Source organism: Gracilinanus agilis, chromosome 3, assembly GCF_016433145.1.
Source record: "Gracilinanus agilis isolate LMUSP501 chromosome 3, AgileGrace, whole genome shotgun sequence".
In the NCBI taxonomy this organism is placed as follows: Eukaryota; Metazoa; Chordata; class Mammalia; order Didelphimorphia; family Didelphidae; genus Gracilinanus; species Gracilinanus agilis.
In genome coordinates this window covers 619,769,732-619,792,079 of record NC_058132.1, presented here as the reverse complement: position 1 = coordinate 619,792,079, position 22,348 = coordinate 619,769,732, and the positions used below count along the sequence as shown (strand labels likewise).

The 22,348-nt window shown below is 37.1% G+C and overlaps 1 protein-coding gene across 1 annotated transcript in view; it reads left to right on the top strand.

Moving 5' to 3' along the window:
* Window positions 1-22,348, top strand: part of PAX3 (paired box 3) — a 105,745-nt gene that overhangs the window by 65,247 nt on the left and 18,150 nt on the right. Inside the window, exons 5-7 of the mRNA XM_044669445.1 lie at window positions 5,610-5,815; window positions 12,819-12,984; window positions 15,460-15,674. Coding sequence (XP_044525380.1) covers window positions 5,610-5,815; window positions 12,819-12,984; window positions 15,460-15,674 — 587 coding nt within the window. The remainder of the gene's footprint in view (window positions 1-5,609; window positions 5,816-12,818; window positions 12,985-15,459; window positions 15,675-22,348) is intronic.

The following is a 22,348-nucleotide window of genomic DNA, read 5'->3' as shown; positions in this document are numbered from 1 at the left end:
ATCTATCTATCTATCTATCTATCTATCTATCTATCTATCTATCTATCCATCTGTATATCTATCTATATATCTATCCATCAATCCATCATCTTTATTTTCCATCCATCAATCTTTATTTTCAATAAGGTATGTATACATACACATCTGTATGTATTTTCTTAAAATAATAACTTAAGTTTTGTGATTTATTGAGATATTCCAAGTTAGAATTTGGAATCTCTACATTAATTTCATCTTTTTACAAAGGACTGAGTGAAACCAAAAATTATTCTTTAGGTCCTACCAACCTTTACAGTTATATCCAGCCCATGATGCTGCATAGAGAGCAATGTAGGGACAAGAGGAATGGGTCAGCAGCATCTTTGCCCTGAGGGAAGAAACTTGTCTAATGCTACCTGGTAACTGTCTCTTTCACTGGCCAGGTTTGGCCTAATCACTGCTAAACAGCCTGTGGCCAGAGAAACTTATGAGATCTTTGGGGCCATAAAATTCTTCCTTTCCTAACTTATATGGACAGAGGAGAGAAACTCTCAGACCTCCTGGGTAAAGCTTGCTTGTCCTTAAGAGGAGAGGGGATAATACTGATTTTAGGATGAATAAAAGCATGATCCAGAAGGTATTCTGGGAATGGGTTTTGATATGAAAAGTAAAATTAAAAAGATCTAGTGTGAAAGATGAGAAAGGAAGTGGAACAAGTGAAATCAGTGATATATATATATTAAGATAGGATTGAGTCAATTCACTGGCAACTTTCCGACAATTAAAAGTGAAGCTTGATTGCCATTTTGAAGGATATATGTTACTCTTTCTATTCAAATGGATTTCCTTAAAAATAATAATGATGGATCTCCTATTTTTGTGTAATTGTGAGAATGGCTGGTTGATCTGCTGGCTTAAACTACTGAGCAAGAAAATGAGAGTAAATAATATTCATTAATGATAAATGTTAAAACAAGCTTTCTTTATGAATTTTTGAATTTTTCTTTATGAATTCGTGTGTGGACTATGATTGATTAGCTGTTTAGTGAAATGGAATTTTTCTCCTTAACATGATGACTAGATAACCGATAATTTACATATAAGATTATTTTGAATCTAATTGTGATGTCTCAGCAGTCTGACTAGTTAACTTTGCTCAGAGTCTCTCACTTATAGCAGTCAAGATAAGTTCTTTTCCTTTCTCGTTTCATTCATTTGAAAAACAGTTTTGTTTTCATTTCATTGGGATATAGTGTAAATAGGTAAAATGCTTTCATTAGTAGCTTGAGTCATATGGTACAGAAATGAGAGGAAATGACTTGACTCCTCACCCTTAACTAAAATGAGATATCAGTTGCGACTCTGTGCTCTTGGTTACTCGTAAAAACTTCATATTGAGGAGATTATTGCAAATCAAATTCTTCACAAATATTGTATTTCATTTTCATTTAGTTATATGTGGCATTGGTAATTCCATAAAATGGGGCATAATGACTATTCTTATTTCTGGGGTTTTCTAGAGATAACATTTCCCAGTTGATAGAGTCTACAAACCCTCAGACTGCTGACTTAAAAAGAGATTATTCTATCCCCTTTGGTAATTTTTAGTTTTGTTGTGATGGGGAAAATGGGTAAAGGAATGAGAGTGAAGTTATATGAGATTGCCAAAATAGACAATTGATTCAGTCAGTTTTCCAATGGGAAACAAGTTGATGTCACGTTTGAGGAAACTGTTCGTTTTCCTGTATTTTGGAATCATGTAGACATAAGTTCAAGCTAAGTTAGGTATTTGGAAGAGAATTCTCTTTTTGGTCATGAAGGCTCTTCTGTATGCTGAGCCATTTAGTAAAGATTCAGCTAGTTCCTTCAAAGGGCAGGCAATACATTGTTAGAGGAGAATGAAAAAGGAGACTTTCAAATGTGCTGGGGCAATATGATCAATGCCAGCAAACATTTATTAAGTACCTATTAAATGTGAGGCATTGAACTAAGGAAGGGTTAGGGATATGAAGGATCAATTATTAAGACTCAAGTCTTCACCCTGGTGGTGCCTACCATTTAGGAGGTTTATTACACCTAAACAAATAATATTCTATAAAATGATACCTGATCATTTGTCATCTGGTAATCTGTGACTAATAATCAATTAACCGTGGGACCTGAAACAAGTCACCTGTCTGAGCAGAGCTGCGTGGGCAAAATGTTTAATTATCTTCTCTCCAAAAAATGTACACACAACATACTTTTACATTTAATATACATTACTAACATTTACTCCATCGCTTTCTTATGTCTAAACAATCAATGAAACAATATTCTGAGGTCTAAAGGTTCACACTGAAAATTAAACAATCTGTGAACTGGTTTCAGCATCCAATTGTCTCTAAATTTCAGACTTTCTCATAAAAATGATAATAGCTAGCATTTTATATAAGATTTTCAAAATGCTTTATATAAATTGGCTCATTCAGTTCTCACAAAAACCCTGATGCTATTATTATCCCCAATCTATAGATGAGGAAGCTGAAGAAATTGAGACTATGAGAGAAATAAAGTGATTTGTTCAGGGTCAAACAGCTATTAAGGAGGCAAAGAAGGATTTCAAGTATTACTATCTCCAATTCCAATCTTTCTGACACCTAGTTATTTAGAGTGTCCCCGTATTTAGGATATTAAAGCTTAAAACTTGCCCAAGACTTTTGGGAAATCAAAAGTATTATGGATGTCATGGATAATAATTGCTTTAGTGGCACAGTGGATCAAGTACCTGACCTGGGATATGGAAGTCTCATCTTCCTGAGGTCATCTGACCTCAGATACTTATTAGATATATGACCCTGGGCAAGTCTCTTAATCCTCTTTGCCTCAGTTTTCTCATCTGTAAAATGAGCTGGAGGAGGAAATGGCAAATCACTCCAGTATCTTTGCCCAAAAAAACCCAAATGGGGTATTGACTTAAAATGACTGAACAAGAAGCCCTAAAGTGTTTTCGTAAGGAAAATACTTTGTTAATCTAATGGTGTTATCTAAACTATTATTGTTATTATCATGAAGATTGTATTGTAGCTATGAAGGGAGTAGTTATTTTTACTAAACCATGATATATTTATCATCATCTTAATGTACTTTTGAATTTACTAATGCCATAAAAGGTCTTTTTTCTATTTTTTAGCTAGTATTGAATATATTCAGAAAAATTCATACTTAGACTACTTATATATTTCTTTTCTGTTTTTATTATTTCCTTCACCTATGAAAACATTATTAATTCTCAATTTCAGCTTGTCATTCTTCAGTGTTTGAGTGGAAAAGCACAAAATAAGGGCAAGCAAGCAAATCAGAAATATGAGGTTCAAAAGAAAATGAGATCAGAGTAGTATATTTTACAAATCTTTTTTTTAGAAGTTGCAGTTATTAAATATTTCACTAGGTAATTCTTTAACTCTCTAATGATAACCTATAAATTATCCTTAGTATGTCAATACTCATACACACACGTATATCTACAGATATTCTATGATAACTGACAGTTCCCAACACTGATAAAATCATAGGATTGAATAAAGAGTAATTTACTCTGATAGTGGAATAGAACCTCAAGTTTGTGCCTTTAAGATAAAGTCAGGAGCAGCTGGGTGGTTCAGTGGATTGAGAACCAACCCTAGAGACAGAAGGTTCTGGGTTCAAATGTGATTTCAGACACTTCCTAACTGTGTGACCCTGAGCAATTAATTTAACCCCCATTTGCCTATTTCTTACTACTCTTCTGCCTTGGAACAAAAAGACAGTAGTGATTCTAAGATGGAAGGTAAGGTTTTGTTTGTTTGTTTGTTTTTGTTTTTGATAAAGGTCAAGTCATTGGTGTCCAGAGGTGGTGGGATCCACCTATGGGGCTTGTGGAGGCTCAGTAATGACTTTTCAGAGCTGGGGTAGAGGGGATTTTTCTTCAGGTGTTGGTAGGAAAAGATCTCTGGAGTCCCTTCCAACTCTGAGATGTGTTTATAATAAGCAATTTGGTTTAACATCCTTTCCAGCTTCTACTCTGGTTTTTAAGGGCTTTAGACATGATAGCTGATCTTTATGTGGTTAAGATTTACATAAGCAATACATAAAATGCCATTAAAGGCTTTTTAAATAAATGGCAAATCACTAGTCCTATTCTTCCTGGAGAAAGAAATGGCAAATCACTCCAGTATCTTTGCCAAAAAAACCCAATTGCACAAAATTGTTGGGGCAATATGATTGATGCCAGCGAGCACTTATTAAGCACCTATTATATTATTATAATTGATCATGTTATTATATCCAGTATATTCTTTAAACTTATAATATCCATACCATGATTTAATATTTAATAGAGCAGTATTGCCTTCTTAAGTATGAAGTCATTTTTGAAGTTTGTGTCAGATTCATTGACTGCTTTTCCTGGTTGAGAAATTTGTGGAAAATTGGACATTCCTGTGTTCTCTAATAAGTGGGACTCCAAGGATCCTAGAGGGCGTGAGCTTTCATAACATTAAAGAAAAATATTCATAAATCTGTTTTGTTGAATAGGGAAGTTGGGAAACCTCCCCTTGGATACCTTTAAATAACGACAATGATAACAACAACAATGCCAACAGTGCTACCTGAGAGTTTGACTAGAATGCTAACCCAAGAGGCCATGTTCTGTAAATAGTCCAGAGGTGGGGACAGTTCTCTTAGGCAAAAACAAGCAGTTGGGTCAGTGCTTATGTGTTCTCTTCTCTAAGTAATTCACATAGTAAACTTTATACCTGGAATTTCTGCACCTCCCCCAACCCAAATTACCATTAACTATACTTACAAATTATTTCCATTGGATTCCTCCCCTTAGGACTAGTTGTCTAAGTCACTTCCCATATTAAGTGGACTTATCTTTACTCCTTCTCTTGGGGAGTACAAGGATATGTTTTCCTTCCCTTATATGCCTGTCTCCATCCTAGCCCACATCTCTTCTGAACTCTTCCTATTAATATGATAAACTTGATGTACTTATGTGTGAATGCAAGAAAGCTTTATGAACCTGGTTTTACTCCTAATCCATTTTTGAAGCCACATGTCCATAATAAGCAGGGTCTTCTGAAGACAAAAATTATTATTTTAAATATCAATGGATTATAAATATAAAATTTAATAAAACAATTACCATTAAATTAATAAACAACACAATTTACTTTACATTATATTAATAAAATTAAAAATATTTGGGCCAATATGACAAAATTGATCTAAATTTTTGCAGTGGAAAAATACATATAAATATGTGTATGTATGTGCATGGTTAGGGTTATATACCAGGGCATAATGAGGTCTACTCACTCATCCCACAATCAAGGAAATTGAAAAAAAACAATATTCTTTCATCCCCAAAGGATATTTTTGTGCTTTATTGCAATGATGTCTCTATATTGTATCAATTTATATAATACAAAATACAATTACACACATATATCACATAGAATAATGAAATTCTTAAAAAAATTGTAGCCCAAAGCTATTGTCCCTCTCCTATATAAAAGAAATCTTTCTTTGGGAAAAAAAAGGTTTTGGCTCCTCAGTTAAACTCTCTTTTCTTTCCTTTTTTTTTTTCCCTCCAAAATACTTCCTAGCTTCAGCACCTCAATCTGATGAAGGCTCAGATATTGATTCAGAACCAGATTTGCCACTAAAGAGGAAACAGCGTCGGAGCCGGACAACCTTCACAGCAGAGCAGCTGGAAGAGCTGGAAAGAGCTTTCGAAAGAACCCACTACCCTGACATTTATACCCGAGAAGAACTTGCCCAAAGGGCTAAGCTCACGGAGGCCCGAGTGCAGGTACCAATAGCAGAAAGACTTGACCTGAATATTGCACACTCCTAGTTTCAGTTGTTTTCATTCTTAGTGTTGACTGGGATTATGGCAATAACTAGGGTAATCTAACCAGGGCTTTGGTCCAGGGTGCCATAATTTAGAGGGTACAATAACATATACACTTTTTCAGAAGCTGTAAAAACAGTTGAGCTTAGCACCTAGTTAGCAACAATCATCTATCTATCTATCTATCTATCTATCTATCTATCTATCTATCTATCTATCTATCTATCTATCTATCAATTTATCTATATCTTTCTATCAATTTATCTATATCTGTCTATCTGTCTATCTATCTATCTATCTATCTATCTATCTATCTATCTATCTATCTATCTATCTATCTATCTATCCATTTATCTATCTGTATCTATTTATCTATCTGTATCTATGTATGTATCTATCTGTATCTATGTATGTATCTCTGTATCTGTACATAAATGTCTATGTAATCTATGTATCTATCAATCCATTCATCCAATTCTCTCTCTCTCTCTCTCTCTCTCTCTCTCTCTCTCTCTCTCTTTTGTTTTACTGAACCTGTAAGTGGTTGATGTAGGGAATTCCTGGTGAGGAAATTCCCTTTACCAAATGCATATCAGCAACTATGTGGCCTTAGAGTAGGGTTCTTAAACTTAGGATGTGTGAATTTTTAAATTTTGATAAGTTGATTCTCTTTGTAAAACTGTGAATTTTATTTTGTGCATTTTAAAACATTCTGAGGTGTCCATAGGTTTCACCAGATTGCTCAAGGGATCCTTGTCAAAAAGCAGTTTAAGAAACACTATAGAGAGTTGGTGGGGACAGTTTAAGTGATGTGCCCAAGGTAATACTGTTATCTATTAGTGGTAGAAATGAAACCTATATTTTTCTAACCTTGACTTCATCCCTCTATTCGCTATGTCACTATAAGCTTCACTTAGTAATAATAATTAGTCAATATAGGAAGCTAGCAGATGGTTCACTTCCTATCTAGGAGCTTCATCTCAGATGAATTCTTTTCTCACCTGATTCTGTTTTCCTCTTCCCCCTGGATGACAATCTCTTTAGCAACTGCTTCGAAGTTTATCAGAATCTCAGTCTTCCCTCAATGGAGTGTTCTCCCCTATTCTAAGCAACTGAATTTGTCTTATAAAGTGTATTTGAGGGCACTTTTTTTGTGCTACTTCTCCATGGGACCAAAATCTCTAGTTATGGCTCTGATTAGGATTCATTTATTCAACAAACGTTTGTTGAATACTTGCTGCACGTAATGCCTTGTGACCTTTGTTCACATGAAAGAAATGCTTACCCTAGGAAAGATCTTAGAGATCATCTCATTCAATTTCATAATTCATAGGTGGAAGAAACCAAGGCTCAAAGAGTTTAAAGGCTATTAAATTAGAGAGAGGTATAAAAACTTGTAGCTTGATACGTATATTAAAAAGCAAAACTGTCCAAGCTATTTAGAAAACCATAGAGGAGCTAAAAAAGCTCTCTTGCAGATCTTTATTTTTAGATTTAATAATACAGTATTTCTAGGAATGGGACAACAGTGGGATGACTAGATTTGGTCTTTGGTTATCACTGCCAGGAGAATATTCTATTCTGGGTAAGAATTCAAGCTATTCAGTTCATCTGTTATAAGTAATTGCACCATTTTATTTCACTTAAAAATCTTCCTTTATTTATTTACTTTTTAAATATATCTAAAATGCTGTCAGCACTGGTTTGTCTATCATTTCATCACTGGAAATTTTCCTTAGCTGTCACTGTATATTACAGTAATAATTGATGCTCAAGATAGGCAATTAAGAAATACTTATTGAATGTCTACTGTGCCCAGGATACTGGTTAAGCACTGAAATGACACCCCTGAGGCCATATAGGATCCAGAAATAGACTGTGAATGATGGAAGGAAGGATAATCAAGAAAAAGCCCAGAATTAGTAGTCGGGAAAACTAAACCTGAGTGCCAGTTCCAGTTCTACCCCTGACTTTCTGGGTGACCTTGAGCAAGTTATTGAATCTCTTTGGGTTTTGGTTTCTTCATATGAAAGGTGAGGAGGTTCTCTAGGGTCCCTTCTCACAATCTATCGGCATATATTCCATCTCTTTCCTGATTATGCTATTTGAATGCTTTCCATTGCGCTTTGAACACAGGGGAAGAACCTTCAGAGAAAGTATAACTTTAATGCAAAATGTTATTATCAATGGTGATGCAGAATGTATTTTTGTGATCCTGGGCAAGTCACTTAACACTGTTGGCCTCAGTTTCCTCATCTGTAAAATGAGCTGGAGAAGGAAATGGCCAACCACTCCAGTATTTTTGGCAAGAAAACTTAAAATGGGGTCACGAAAAGATGGATATGACTGAAAAATGACTGAATAACTTACAATAGAGTGTCTCATAGCCTTCTATGTCAATAGTAGGCTGCCTCTCATGACAGTAAGGTACAATTTAGCAAAGGATATTTTCTATGGTACTCATAGTTAATTTTCTTCACTTGGAAAATGCATATGCTATCTAGATGCTAGATGCTCACAACCAGAGTTAAGGCTGAGGCAACCACTTGGGTCATTCAGTTTTCCTGCCATCTGCCTTAGTAATAGGAAAGATGCTCTGATCTTGCAAAGTAAATCAGTTTACTCAGAGTTGGCTTCTGATCAGTGTAATAATGCCTTCTTGGTGGCTTGTTCAGAGGTCATTCCATTCACAATGGCTCATCATAGGGTTACTATATCATGAATTTTTAAAAAGAAATTCATGTGCTTAATTTATTAACCTAACTTTTGTTATCACTTATTAATAGTTATTATTAACTTAACATTTGTTAAGCCTATATGAATAGAGTGCTGGACATAGAATCAGAAAGATCTTGCCTCTCACATTCACCTTCTAGGAGCCCTGGGAAAGACACTTAAATCATTGTCCATCAGGCAACTGGCTGGCACTTATCTACTATGGAATGGAAGGGTTATTCTGAGTTGGTGAGGGAATTGTGATCTTGATAACATCTTCCACATGAAACTGGAGATCCTTCAAATCCTTGCATGTGCAAAAATACAATGAAAGGTGCTGAGAATACAAAGATAGATACGATATAGTCTTATGCTAGAACTAGTCTGACACATAGCGAAATAATCTTAAAACTGGCTTTTATTAAATACCAGTTGCATACAGGGCATTGTGTTAGTACCAGAGGAGGAAGATGCCAAGATAAGACATGGAATTTGTCCTCAAGAAGCTTAGAGTCTAGTAGAGGAATAAGACATTGATATAAATAGCAATCACAATCTTTCATAAGAGCATTAGAAACTTTTGAGAATTAAATATGCAAAGCAAATTTTTAAAAAATTGATTTTACAGTTTTGAAAACCTGTACATTTTTGGAGAAAGTGAGAATTTTCTGGCTAGTCTTAAAAAACTAAATTTGAAGAATGAATTATTAGTCTCCCAGGACAGTAGACATTTTAAAATTTGAATGATGCGATTTGGCTACCTGTTTTCCCAAACAGTTGGCATGAGGTATTTCCAAATTATAAAATGATTCTATTCTTGAAAATGAATGAAAATAGACTGAGATAGCCTCTCTTCATTAAGCTGCATATCCGCCTATGGTCAACTAAACAAACGTTAAATTTCTTAACAGAAGAAGGTGAACGAGGACATTTAAAAGCACCTACGGTATTTTGCAGGTAATATTTGACCTTTACTGAAAATGGAGTTGCATCATGGAATACATTTCAAAACCACAGAGTGAGGTTATATAGTGCCGTGTAAACTCTTTTTGCTCAATAAGTATACAAAAATAAAAATTATAGCTGATTAGATTTTACTGTAAACAAGAGTAAGCCAACCAGTTTTCTCCCTACTTGTTGGTATTTTTTCATATCAGTGACCTACAGTTGGCCAAAAAAGCAGAACCTTGCATTAACATAACAGCTGTCTTAGTGTAGCCTTAACCCGGTGACTCTTTACATTCCTTACGGCTTCCTCAGTTCCCTTGAGACACATCATGCCTCACACCATGGCTATGATCTACAGCCTAACAAATTCCCGACAACATGTAGCATATGGATCTTTTGCTCAACCCAGCATGGAAGAAAAGATAGTAGTCAATTGGCGATAAAAATGCCAGAGCAAAAGACTTTTTTTTTTTTTTGGAGTAGGGTGGGGATGAGAGGGAGACAAAGATGAGCTGGTAAAGAGGGAACTGAGCTTGTCTGTTTTAGTGATACCAAAATGGGCATTGGTTTTTTGTTTTTTGTGACTGAAAAAGAAAAAAGAAAAAGAAAAACAATGGAAAAAAGCAAACAAGCTCTCTATAACCTCAACTTAAATCACCCCCTTTTTTTGTCAAGTTTGATATCTGAGGAAATGTGTTTCTAACAACATAGCAGATATAAATAAATATATACCTGTATATACATATATATATATATATATATATATATATATATATATATATAGGAAAATCTCTGCATGACATAAATGTCAGCTCTTTACTGTGAAAATTGATGAGAATAAACTCGATATTTTTATTTTGATGCTTTATTTTAGTATATCCTCATATGGTAAGTTGTAATTGGGTTGCCTCTGCTAAATTCTGAATTTTAGTAAAAAAAAAATTACAAAAAACCCAATTTCAATTGTAAAAGAACTACGCATGCATCCCCAGGGACTATTTGTTCAACTTATCTGGCATCCTCCTCCAAAGAGAAGTGAGTTGGCAAATGACAAAAACATTTAGAGGAATAGAAACTCTACTTTCCCCTTTGTAATGTATCAAATTATGTAATATTATATCATAGCTTGGTAGGGGGCAATAGAAAGAGANTTCTTTCTTTCTTTCTTTCTTTCTTTCTTCCTTTCTTTCCTTCTTTCTTTCTTTCCTTCTTTCTTTCTTTCCTTCTTTCTTTCCTTTCTCTCTCTCTCTCTCTCTCTCTCTCTCTCTCTCTCTCTCTCTCTCTCAAAAAGCCCTTACCTTATGTCTTAGAATCAATACCAAGTATTGGTTCCAAGGTAGAAAGAGTGGTAAGGACTAGGCAACTGGGGTTAAGTGACTTATCTAGGGTCACACATTTAAGAAGTATCTGAGTTCAGATTTGAACCCATGACTGCCTGTCTCCAGGGCTGGCTTTCTATCCACTGACCTGGATGCCTCATGGACTTCTTTATAATAAGAAAATTCAACATAGTAGTTCTTAAACTGGAATCTATGAACTAGTTATTATTTTAGTATTTTGATAACTGCTTTTCAATATATTTGATTTCCTTTGTAATTCTTTGCATGCTGTTTTATGCTTTTAAAAATATTATTCTGAGGAGTCCATAGTCTTCACTAGGCAGCCAAAAGGGTCCAGGGCACACACACAAAATTAAGAACTTCTGGACTAGAAGGATGTGGTTATGCTTTAGAAAAAGTAATTTTTTTGAATGGAGTTCAGGATCCAATAAGGGCAGAAATGAGGAGGAAGTGTGTTTTAGGCATAAGGGACAGATCCTTGTAAGCAAATCAATGGAAGAAGAAAATGTAATGTAGAATTTGAGAAGTAGTAACGTGTTTAGAATTCAGTATGTGAAGATGAGTAAAATTAAATAAGTCTGGGAAAGTTGCCTGAAACTAGAACGTTGTTTTATGGAGATTAAAAAAAAATAATGTGTACCTCTAGGCAAATTTCGTAGTTTTGTATAAGGCCTGTGTAAAATAATGGCACAAAGAAGCTATCTTTCCATGGCTTGTCAACATTTCCAAGACAATTGGATTTCTTGCTAATATTTATTCTCTTTAACTTCTGTCTCCACAGTCATAAAATCATTTAAGAGGTGGCCTCATAAGCATAATACTCTCCTCAATTTAAACACTTGGCTCTTCTCCTTGTACCTTATTTATTCCCATGAGTAGTAATATAATATTCCACAGTTTGAGTAGAAAGCAACACCATTCCTTGTTTTATATTGTTTTGTGTTCTGCTAAAATTTTTATGACCTTCCCAGGGCTATGGATACAAAAGCCATAGAAATTTACAGACCAATAAAGCCCTGAAATTTAGTGGCATATTTGGTGGCATAGCACAGTTAATGGGGCAGCCTTTGAAAACATTGGCAACAAAGGCACAAAAGCCTGCCACACATGGCTTTGAGACCCCATCTACTATGTTATGTCATTAGATGCCAAAGTTTTAATATTTTGTATATTATTTACTTTATCTAGAGTTTTATATAGATAATTATACATGTATAAGTATTTATGTATACAAGTATACATTGTATATATAGTTGTGTATATATGAAAATACATAAGAGGGAGCAGCTAGGTGGTCAGTGGATTGAGGGCCAGGCAAGAGACAGGAATTCCTGGATTAAAATTTGGTCTCAAACACTTTCTGGCAGTGTGACCCTGGGTAAGTCACTTCACCCCCATTGCCTAGCCCTTACCGCTCTTCTGCCATGGAACCAATACACAGTATTGATTGTAAGAGGGAAGGGAAGGGTTTCTTTGAAAAAAAAAGTATATAATAATATATGAAGCGATATGATACATTTGTATTTATATACACAATATACATGTAATTATAAATGAATATATGTATTATATATAATGAATGAATATATATATAAATATCCATTATATCTAAATCTATATCTCTCTAGCTTTGTAGAGGCGGGTGGAAGTATGGTGATGGTGGAATGGGATTGGTTGCTGCTGCCTCTACTCCTGCTTACTCATTCTGGATTATGACCTCCACAAAGTTAATATAGGACCAATTTGTATCTCTGAAGTTCCTTTCTTGACCCTTAAAACTTGGTTTTCCTTACTCTTTCACCCCCTGCCCAAGCCCCCCAAAAGAGAAAGATGAGTGTTCTTGCTCCTTTTCTCCTTGTCAGTAAGGGGGTCTTTAATCTGTTCTAGCATGAAAAATTCATTAAGAATCTGCCATTATTTCATCAGCAAAACCCTCAAATTTTAAATTAAATCCATAGGTCTGGTTTAGCAACCGCCGGGCAAGATGGAGGAAGCAAGCTGGGGCCAATCAACTGATGGCTTTCAACCATCTAATTCCGGGGGGATTCCCTCCTACTGCCATGCCAACTCTACCAACATATCAGCTGTCGGAGACCTCGTATCAACCTACGTCTATCCCACAAGGTATGTTGGAAAGGAGCAAAGGAGACCAAAATACAACTACTTTGTTCAGATTATATATGTGCGCACACATACACATACATAGTATATAAAATCTGTATATATCCTCCTATTTAGGATCTGAAAGAATAAGGGAATTTGTAGGCTAACCATAATTTTTTTATCATTTTTTTGTTGTTGTTTGTAGTTATATTTCAAGGAATGTTACACAGAGGAGAACCCCATAGGAGGTTTCCCTCTCTGAATCCTGCGATGTAGGCATCCTTCTGATTGGATCTTCACCCTAATGTCACACATTTAAACAGAAACCCATCTGAACTCTGATCTGCAGAGCGTCCCACCCTAATGTCCTTCAGACAATCCCCGGAGACCAGCCCTGCTTGGCCTGGTGTCCAATTTGTTTTTGTTCTTCGCTGGGGCTATGACATATCACAGGACAGTGGTCATACCGGCAGTTCACTGATAAGGGGTCAGTAGCAGCCCCATTCACAGTCTGGCAGCTTTAATTGCTTCCCTTAGCTGATTAGATCACAAAGGAAAAGACACACACACACACACACACACACACACACACACACACACACACACACAGAGAGAGAGAGAGAGAGAGAGAGAGAGAGAGAGAGAGAGAGAGAGAGGTTTAAACTTTTTTTTTTAGCCCAACTTCTGTAAATGCACAGTCTTGATTCCAATGGCTATAGAATTATTATAACTTCAGTTTCCTGAAAAGGGAGATCTTGGGAATTTTCACCTTGAACCTCCGAGGTCCAGCCATAATTGCCTCTACCCATCCATTCTCTATTCTAGATTTCAGTGCTTTGACATTGCTTGGTTCCTCTGGGAGGATAGGTTCTATCTTGCCCAGCTGATGACAATTAAAAGAAAAACCAAAAACAAAATCCAAACCGATTGGAGAGCTTTCATCACCAGCTAGGTTTGCTAGAAGAAGTTAGAGGATCTCACAGGAAGTGAACATGAACTTCTCCTCCCATCCATTTCTTAGAATAGCACTAATTCTTTTGATTCTTGTCTTCAAGCCAGTGACCCTATTTCCCCATCCTGATCTTCTCCCCTCTCCCTTTTCCACTGGCTGTTTGATAAATCTCAGGAGTCTCACAGATGACTTGTGTTGGGTATTTGCATGTGGCAGCATGGGGCAAAAATAGCAGAGGTCTGACTTCAAGCTTTGATTCTGCCGATTGCTAATTGCTGTGAGATTTTGGACAAGCCTCTTGACCTTTCTCAGCTTCAGGTTTCATATCTATAAAATGGGGATACTTGCACTATATACCTCACAGGATTTAAGGAAAACACTTTGTAAATTCTTCTTCACTATGTAATCATCATAGCTCACATTTATGTAGCACTTTAAGGTTTAGAGAGCCCTTTATGAACATCATCAACGATCATAGGAGACAGTTGCTATTATTATCCCCATTTTATAGATGAGGAAACTGAGGCAGATGGCGGTCAAGTGCCCAAGGACACAGATAGCTAATAAATGTTTGAGGCTGGATTTGAACTCAGGTCTTTGTGACTTTATGCCCACAACTTGCCTCCTAGATGGCTAAATGGGAGCTGTAGCTAATTGTTAGCAGCCCAGTCTTATTCTGGTCTCTGATCTTTGTAAAGACTCCCTTGAGCTTTTATAATCTGAATTTTCCATTTGTAATGTTGTTATGGAAATAACCTCCCTTTAAGAGAGTTGCTTCACTGAAATTAATTTTGGGGGGGGGGATACAGGAGGAGGAATGATTAGCATAGATGGGGTTAGCATCTATTATTAGCATCTCTCAGCACAGATGTATTTTAATATGTGTTGCTAACATGCTATGCTATGATGCAGTTCTCCAGTAGTTTCTTAGGTTTCTACAGGCTTTCATGAATGTAAATGAGTCATCAATCCATTGCCATTGGACTTGCAGTCATAAAGTAATGACTCTTGCTAGGTAATTTTTGGTAAAACCAGCATTTGCTAACTTCCTGATTGATGAGAGGATGTTTGCTCTGAATGCAAAATTCTTCAGAAACTTCAAATGCCATTATCAGATTGAGCAAAACTTTGTTGTAAATATTTTAAATCATCCTTTGTTTAATACTGAGGTGGTCCCCTCAGACATATTGACCAGAAATTGGAGACTTCCTGTTCTTCTAGCGGTTTACCCAGTTGATAATTCAAATGGGAAATAATCATTATCAATATGTGGACTGTTCAGTCCTTGGCATAGAGAAGAGTATATTTATGGAGAGAGAAAGAAGCATCGGTAATTCCAGGTTGGCATCAGTCTACATATCTGTGGATTTGTAAATATAAAATGGTGTGCCCGGACACATTTGTATGTCATACACTGGTCAGAGGGTAACGTTTTGGGGACCCTCTGAGGCTGTGGGTGAAACGACGAGCCTCCACGTTGAAGCTGTGATGCCGGAACTCAGAGGAAACAAATGCCAGCTTAAAAATGTCTCTCTTCCTTTTAGCTGTGTCTGACCCCAGTAGTACAGTCCACAGACCTCAGCCTCTTCCTCCGAGCACCGTGCACCAAAGTACGCTACCGTCCAACCCAGAGAGCAGCTCTGCATATTGCCTGCCCAGCACCAGACACGGATTTTCCAGCTATACAGACAGCTTTGTGCCTCCATCCGGGCCCTCCAATCCCATGAACCCCGCCATTGGCAATGGCCTTTCACCTCAGGTCAGTCCCGTGTTTCCAGACAGAGGATTTGCTGTATACCAGAACCAAATCGTCTATTCCCTGAGGCACCAGTATAATGAATTGCCAAATTTAAACCATAATGTATTCTTTATACAAGCCACATGATTTTAGTTTGCTAGTTTCCTTTTTTCCCCCCCTACTGGCTGCATCAAAAGTTGTAGCTTAGTTTTAATTTCAAGTGATTTTTAATGTAATCATCTAGACTGGGTGTTTACATTTAGTTGTCAAGGCATTTGTAATGTGCAGCCTTCTCCACCCCCCAGGTCCTGTTCCTTGGTTAGGAAACTTCACAAACATTGGCATCTTCTCTGAAATTTGGTCAGCTGATAGGATCTCCAGAAAAAAAAAAGTGTGTGTGTGTGTGTGTGGGGGGGGTGCTCTTTAAGAAAATACCAGAGCTTTGACAAAACAACTGGGGAAGAAACAAACAAGTCATGTGGAGAGAGCCCCAGGTGATGCCCACTGTAGTCTGGAATAAATGAGTTAGAAATGCACAAATTAGGAGAAGGGCCCCTCTTTGGAAATAGATAAATATTTGAATGTCATAATTGTTTTTCTAATTTGCATTGGACTATGAGCTTTCCTTGGGAAATCATGTTAATAAATTGCCTTGATAATGGCATGTCAGAAGGTTGGTTAAATTTCCTACATGTGGCATCTGTCTGAAGTTGACATTATTAGCAGTTGTTGAGATACACAGCCCTTGATTTTATTAGCTTGAGCTTAGCCCAGGTGTGGGCAAGAGCTGGCCGTGGAATTTGGAGAAATGTCACCGACGGGGTTGCAATCTATAATTACAATCAGGAATCTCTTCAGGGCTGAGAGGGAGAGTTTTAACAGCTTTATCTTTTCTCAACCTTTTTTTCCTCTCAGTGGTGAGAAAAACAGAGAGAGGCACAGAATGACACAAATGAAAAGTGAAAAGACAATTATACTCAATTACACACTAATCACCGACTATCACCACTGTCTGAGCAGGGAGAGGGCATTCTAATAGGCAGAAAATGAGATTTTAATGGCACAAAGGGTGGCCAAAATAACGACTCATATATCTTTGCCTCCTTCCTTCATTTCGACTTGTGGTTTGCATCTCGGGAGTGGAGTTCCTGGTCTCTGCACAACGGTGATAACTCTGAGCAGCTGAAAAGTTCAAAGGCGTTGGGGTTGAAAAGAATGAATAGCAAAGGCAATGAAATAAACATTTCTGCCTAAAGGCAAAAGTTCATAAGCCCTTTTTTGTAACAGTCAATGTAATTAAGTTTCATAGATTCCTATAGCACATAGTGGGATTAAAAAAGAGGGAGAGAGGGATGGAGAGGGAGAGAGGGAGGGAGGAAAAAGGGATGACTTTAAGCCTCACTTGAAAAAGAACATCATGAAAACCAATGAAAGGGCTTCCAACAAGACTTTAATGAGTTTAGTTTCAAGGCTCTGGTATTTCTAAATGCACCTCCTAACAGAAAGCATGGCAGTCCGTTCAAAGATTCATCTTCCAGTGCCCGGATTCCAAGGGTGGGTGGGGAAGTGCTTCTAGGAATCTCTTGGGCATCCTGAGTTAATCCATTAGAAGCAGTTATCAGAGTCAATTTCAGCACCAGCCATTCTGGACCATAGAAAAGCTTTTTTACTTAAACACCTCCCCCTTCCCCGCCCCCCCCATCCCACCCCATCCCACTCTTGAGCCAAATATTGAAATGAAAATAAACTCCAACCTGAGTCGTATCCCGTAACTCTAGAATAGGGACACCAGAGGTATTGACATTGAGAGCAATAGAACTGTCACTGCTTTTTCGAGAAACCTCATCATCTAAGGAGACAAATCTTTTCTCAGGAAATGCAAAATTCCACTGTGCAGTTTTGCCCCACCTTGATAGTAATAGAATTTGAGAGCTGGAAGGGATCGATCTGCCCTCCTATTTTAGAAATGAGGAAACTGAGGACCTATTATATATATTTTATAGATGAAGAAACCAAGACAGATAGATCAGACCCACACAGTCTTAGTAGTCCAGACCAAGAAACTCAGGTTTCCTTATTCCTAGTCCAAGACTCTTTCAGCCATACCAAATTGCCTTTTCCCCCATTTTATGACTACTCATCACAGTATAACTGGGATATTTTGCACTTCTAGCATACATTGACTACTCAGATTACCAGCATTAATTAACAGGTTTTCTTTAGTTTTCACAACAGCTTAAATGAATTAGAAAAAGAGAGCATGTTTTAGGCAGACTGTTCTTATTTCTTCATGTAGATTTGGAGAAATTAAGGCACCATGGCACTGAGTCAAACCAATTCACATGAGTTAGGATAGGAGTTAGAAACAGAACTCAGGCCTCTGTAGCCTGCAACTGTCTGACTGTAGGCACTGGAATGGGTCATGGTATTAGAAATAACCTTATTTAGGGCAAAGGGACCCACTTTTGGCACGCTGGCATTGATAAGAAGTCAAGAACAGAAAGCAGTATGTCTTCTTCTCATGATACAACTCCATTCATTAGCTGAAAAAGTACAGAAGAAAGTAGCTCTACATTGAAGAAAGGGTGATGATACCTTAGTTCTCTGGTAGGAGAATAGTTTCATTCATTCTCTCATGTGGAGAGAAAGGAATAATTTCATATGAGAAAAGAGGATGGGTGGTTCCAGCCTTATTTCCAGTCTCATCCCATAGTGCCTATTTTTCCAAGATCTAGGTTTAGACAGACTCACATTGTACTTTTGCCAAGCACTGTTCCTATTAATTTTGTACATCTAAAAAACAATTTGAAGCTGGTATTTTTTGAGTCTTTATAGTAAACTCATTTGAATTCTGTTTGGCAAGAACTGCTCAATGGGTGAGAGATCTTCATGTGTTTTCTTTAATTTCTTTTTCCTTGAACCAGAATTTGAAGTATTGATTGCATTCTAAATTTGAAAATATGATTTCACAGAAATGCCCCTGCAATCCAAATGGTGTTACTTTATTTCTTGAAAAGAAAAGAATAGATAACATAAGAATAGAGAGGATTAGCGCCCCCCCCCCAAAAAAAAACCCCAAACTTGTGTGTATGTATTGTTATGGAAAGGGACATTTGTCTGGTTTGGGTTTTTTCTTCTTCACTATTTCATTAAATTTTTAAAGAGGATTTTAAAACTAGGAATTAATGAAAATGAACAAAATATGTTGTAATTTTATTCATATTTTCCAACAACTAATGGGAAGGACCTTATTAAGCAAGTTTATTTAATTCATCTTCAGAACTCCAGTACTCAGCTAATAAGTGTAGTTGAGAATACTGCTTGATTTTCATTTAGGGAAACTGAGGTACAAAATATTCTGAATTGCAGAGCAAGTTAATTGAAAAGCTCAAAACCAAAATCACAGTCTTGATTCAAGTTATTAATACCTTTAAAGATCATGAAATTACACCTTTGACTTCCTTCATCAAAGAAAGTATAAATCCATCCACTAGTTGTCTGTGGCATTCATATGTCCCCCAATTCTCTCTCATGCCTAGGGGAAACTATCTGATAAACAATTTCAATGCTTGATAGATTGGCCAAGAGGGGTGGCCATTTGCCCCCATGGGAGGTTGGACTAGAGACCCTTTGGAGTTTCTTCCAATTCAAAAGTTCTGTGATTGCTTGAGCTGCAGAGATCCCACAGAGGAATGAGTGGCTTGAAATGGGTGACAGCACAGCTGCTCTAAGACTAAAAACCTATTGAAGTAGACCCTCTGTTTTGGTGGCCGATGCTTTTCTAGCCTGCTGTTCTCTTGGTTTAGGTAAAAATACTGTGGGTGGGGAGGCTGAAGAAGGATACCTCCCTTCACATCCAGATGGGGGACGTTACTTCCTAGCACCTTCCTGCATGCGGAGGGGAAAGAAATGCTAACTTAGAACACAGAGTGTGAGGGAAATGCAACCACATGTTCTAGACATGGGACCGATTAACATTTCAGTCCATGCTCTTCAGATTAGTTTTTCATTGCAACAAATGAATTGTGGAGCACCCAGAAAAAAAAATCCCCCCCCCCAACCAAAATCTTGGTCAGTCAAGCTAACAAACTTTTTTCAGGTCAGCCCTGAAGAAAGCTATTGGAACTTACAAAGTTCTTTGGTGGCAGCATCTAATGATGTCTTCAATGAAATACAGTATCATGATTTCTAGGAAGCTCTTCATTGGGTTGTTTTAGAGTATTTAAGACTGAGCAAACTTGGCTGTGTTTTGGGTTCATCAAGCATTGTAAATGATTCTTCAAATGTTTTCGGTTTGGTAAAACCTAAAACACATTTTGCCAAGCACTTTCCTCCTTAATTTTTCAAACTATGTGTGTTTTAAGGAAAATTTGAACCATATGGTTTTGATTCATTTACTCTTATATCATTGAATATTTTTTTTCCTACAGGGCCATTTGATATCCAAGAAGTTTTGAGACTTTCCTATATTCATTTTATTTAGGCCCTTTCTTCCTTGAAAAGAGGAAGTTCTATTTGCAAACTCAGAGCCCACAGATTTTGAGGACCTTCTTGGTTCAGCCATTTTTTTATACATTTGGTCTAAATCTGAGTTATTATGAACATGCTTTTTGCTCAGCTTTGAGCAGATGGGCAGGTTTTTGTTTCTTGTTTAGGATCCAAACCAGTAACACAATAAGAAAATATGTTTAAATTAAAAAGAGCTTTATTTTTTAGAAAATTTAGATTTTATTAGTGAGTTCCCCCTAGGTAATATTTATAGGTGGAGATCTCTCGTTTTGGCCAGGTCTTAAAAAGGACTAAATGAACCACCAGTACTCTTGTCTTAACTCATGGATAAAATGATACAGTGGAAAGAACTTTCTAGTCAGAAGATTCAAGTTCAAATCCCATCTCTGATGTTTACAAGCTATGCGACTTTGGGCAAGTCACATAGCCTCCCTGATCTGTAAAATGAAGGGAATGGGCCAGATAGCCTTTGAGGTCCCTCTCAGTTCTTGATCTGTTGTCCTATGAGAAAATGCTCTTAAAGAGTTTCATGCTGGGTTAGAAAAAGACTGCCTGCCTCTCTGTTTAACTCAGAACCTCGGTAGCAAAGACCAAATCTGCAGATCTCATCAGGTTGTTTGACTATTCATCTGTTAAGTCTGGTTTATTCATCAGACCCTTGTAGCGATAAGAAATCCTCTTTAGAACAGATGTAGAAAGGGCTGATCTTTGGATGAGCAAGGTAATGATTTATGGTTTAAGGGACACTAGTATTCAAACATTGTCCTCCATTCCTGTTTCACAAAAGAAAGCCTTCAACTTAGCCAATGAGCCGGCTGCCTTTAAAGTATAATGTTAAAAATTGAGATTATTAGTGTGTAATGTATGTAAATTGCATATTTGGTGTCAGCCACGCTTATTATGAAGCTTCTTGGTTTCATGCATATATTTATTAGACTATCGTGGTTCCATTTCAAATTAGATTTCAATTGCTCAATGCAGTTCCTTTTGACAAACATTTGTTAATCCTGAAACTTATTAGGGAGCAGCATTTAAGCGTTAATATGTGTACACAAAATTCAAGACTGCTTTTGATTTGGCTTGTCATTTTCAGACAACAGCATTAACAATTATCTCAAATTCTTCAGATGCAAGGCAAGACAATGACTCTTTGTCAAAACATGTTTCTTTCAATTGAAGGTGTATGAGTTTACTACAGATCAGATTGTTATATGGACGGGATATAGCAATTAAGAATGGCTTGCTGAGTTCTTTTCCTTCCCCTGCCACCCCCCCTCCCTTTCCTAGTCAGCCTGTCTTTGACGTAGGAAGAAAATCTTTTTTTTTTACTGTGGCATGGGAATCCCTTGACCTTTTCTTGTACTGGTGATAGATGGAAAGGTAGTAAGACTCACTCTTTTCCATGTGGATTGGGCAGCTCCTGTTTCTGAAGAGCCATTTGTCTGAACTTTTTTTTGGGCATGAATCCAGCAGCTACAAGATGACTAGTGTTGTTGACAGTTGGTCCATTTATTTTGTACATTTAACACATAGGCTACAAATCCTCCTGTCCCCGGCTTAGATTGTTCTTACCACTAAGAACCAGACAAGCAGGTGGTTATGGCATATTTCCTGGTGGATTCATCACCCTCCTCCTACACTTTCCAGAAACTAGTCCATGGAGGGAAACAGATTAATGGGGCTGGAGAAGTGTGTTTTTGGAAACAAAGCTCAGTGATAGGGGGATCCTGTGCAAAGGTGACCATGTCTTTAAAGACTTAATAGCCCACTGTTTTCCTTGCTAGGCGGGCAGTGTTCTTAGCTTGCCTTCTGAAACTTTTGAAGACTCATGCTCAAGAATGAGTCACCTCTGGCTTCACAAGGAAAAGCTAACAGGCCTTGAAATATTTCTCAGTGCTGCTGTATTAGAGTTTCAAGATGTTTTGCTCCATGTTGAAAACTTTGCTGTTAATCCATTTATTGAGTCCACATCATGTTGGAGTTGGCTATATGCCTTGGTGGTGCTCTGTAGGTCTGTGGTTGCTACCCCTCTAGTCTAGAAGTGTCCTGGTTTTTGTCAGCTTACAAGGCATGAGATCTTGCATCAGCTGCCACTTTGGAGACTATAATAGATGCAAGCTACTTGGCCAGAACTTTCTTTCTTTCTTTCTTTCTTTCTTTCTTTCTTTCTTTCTTTCTTTCTTTCT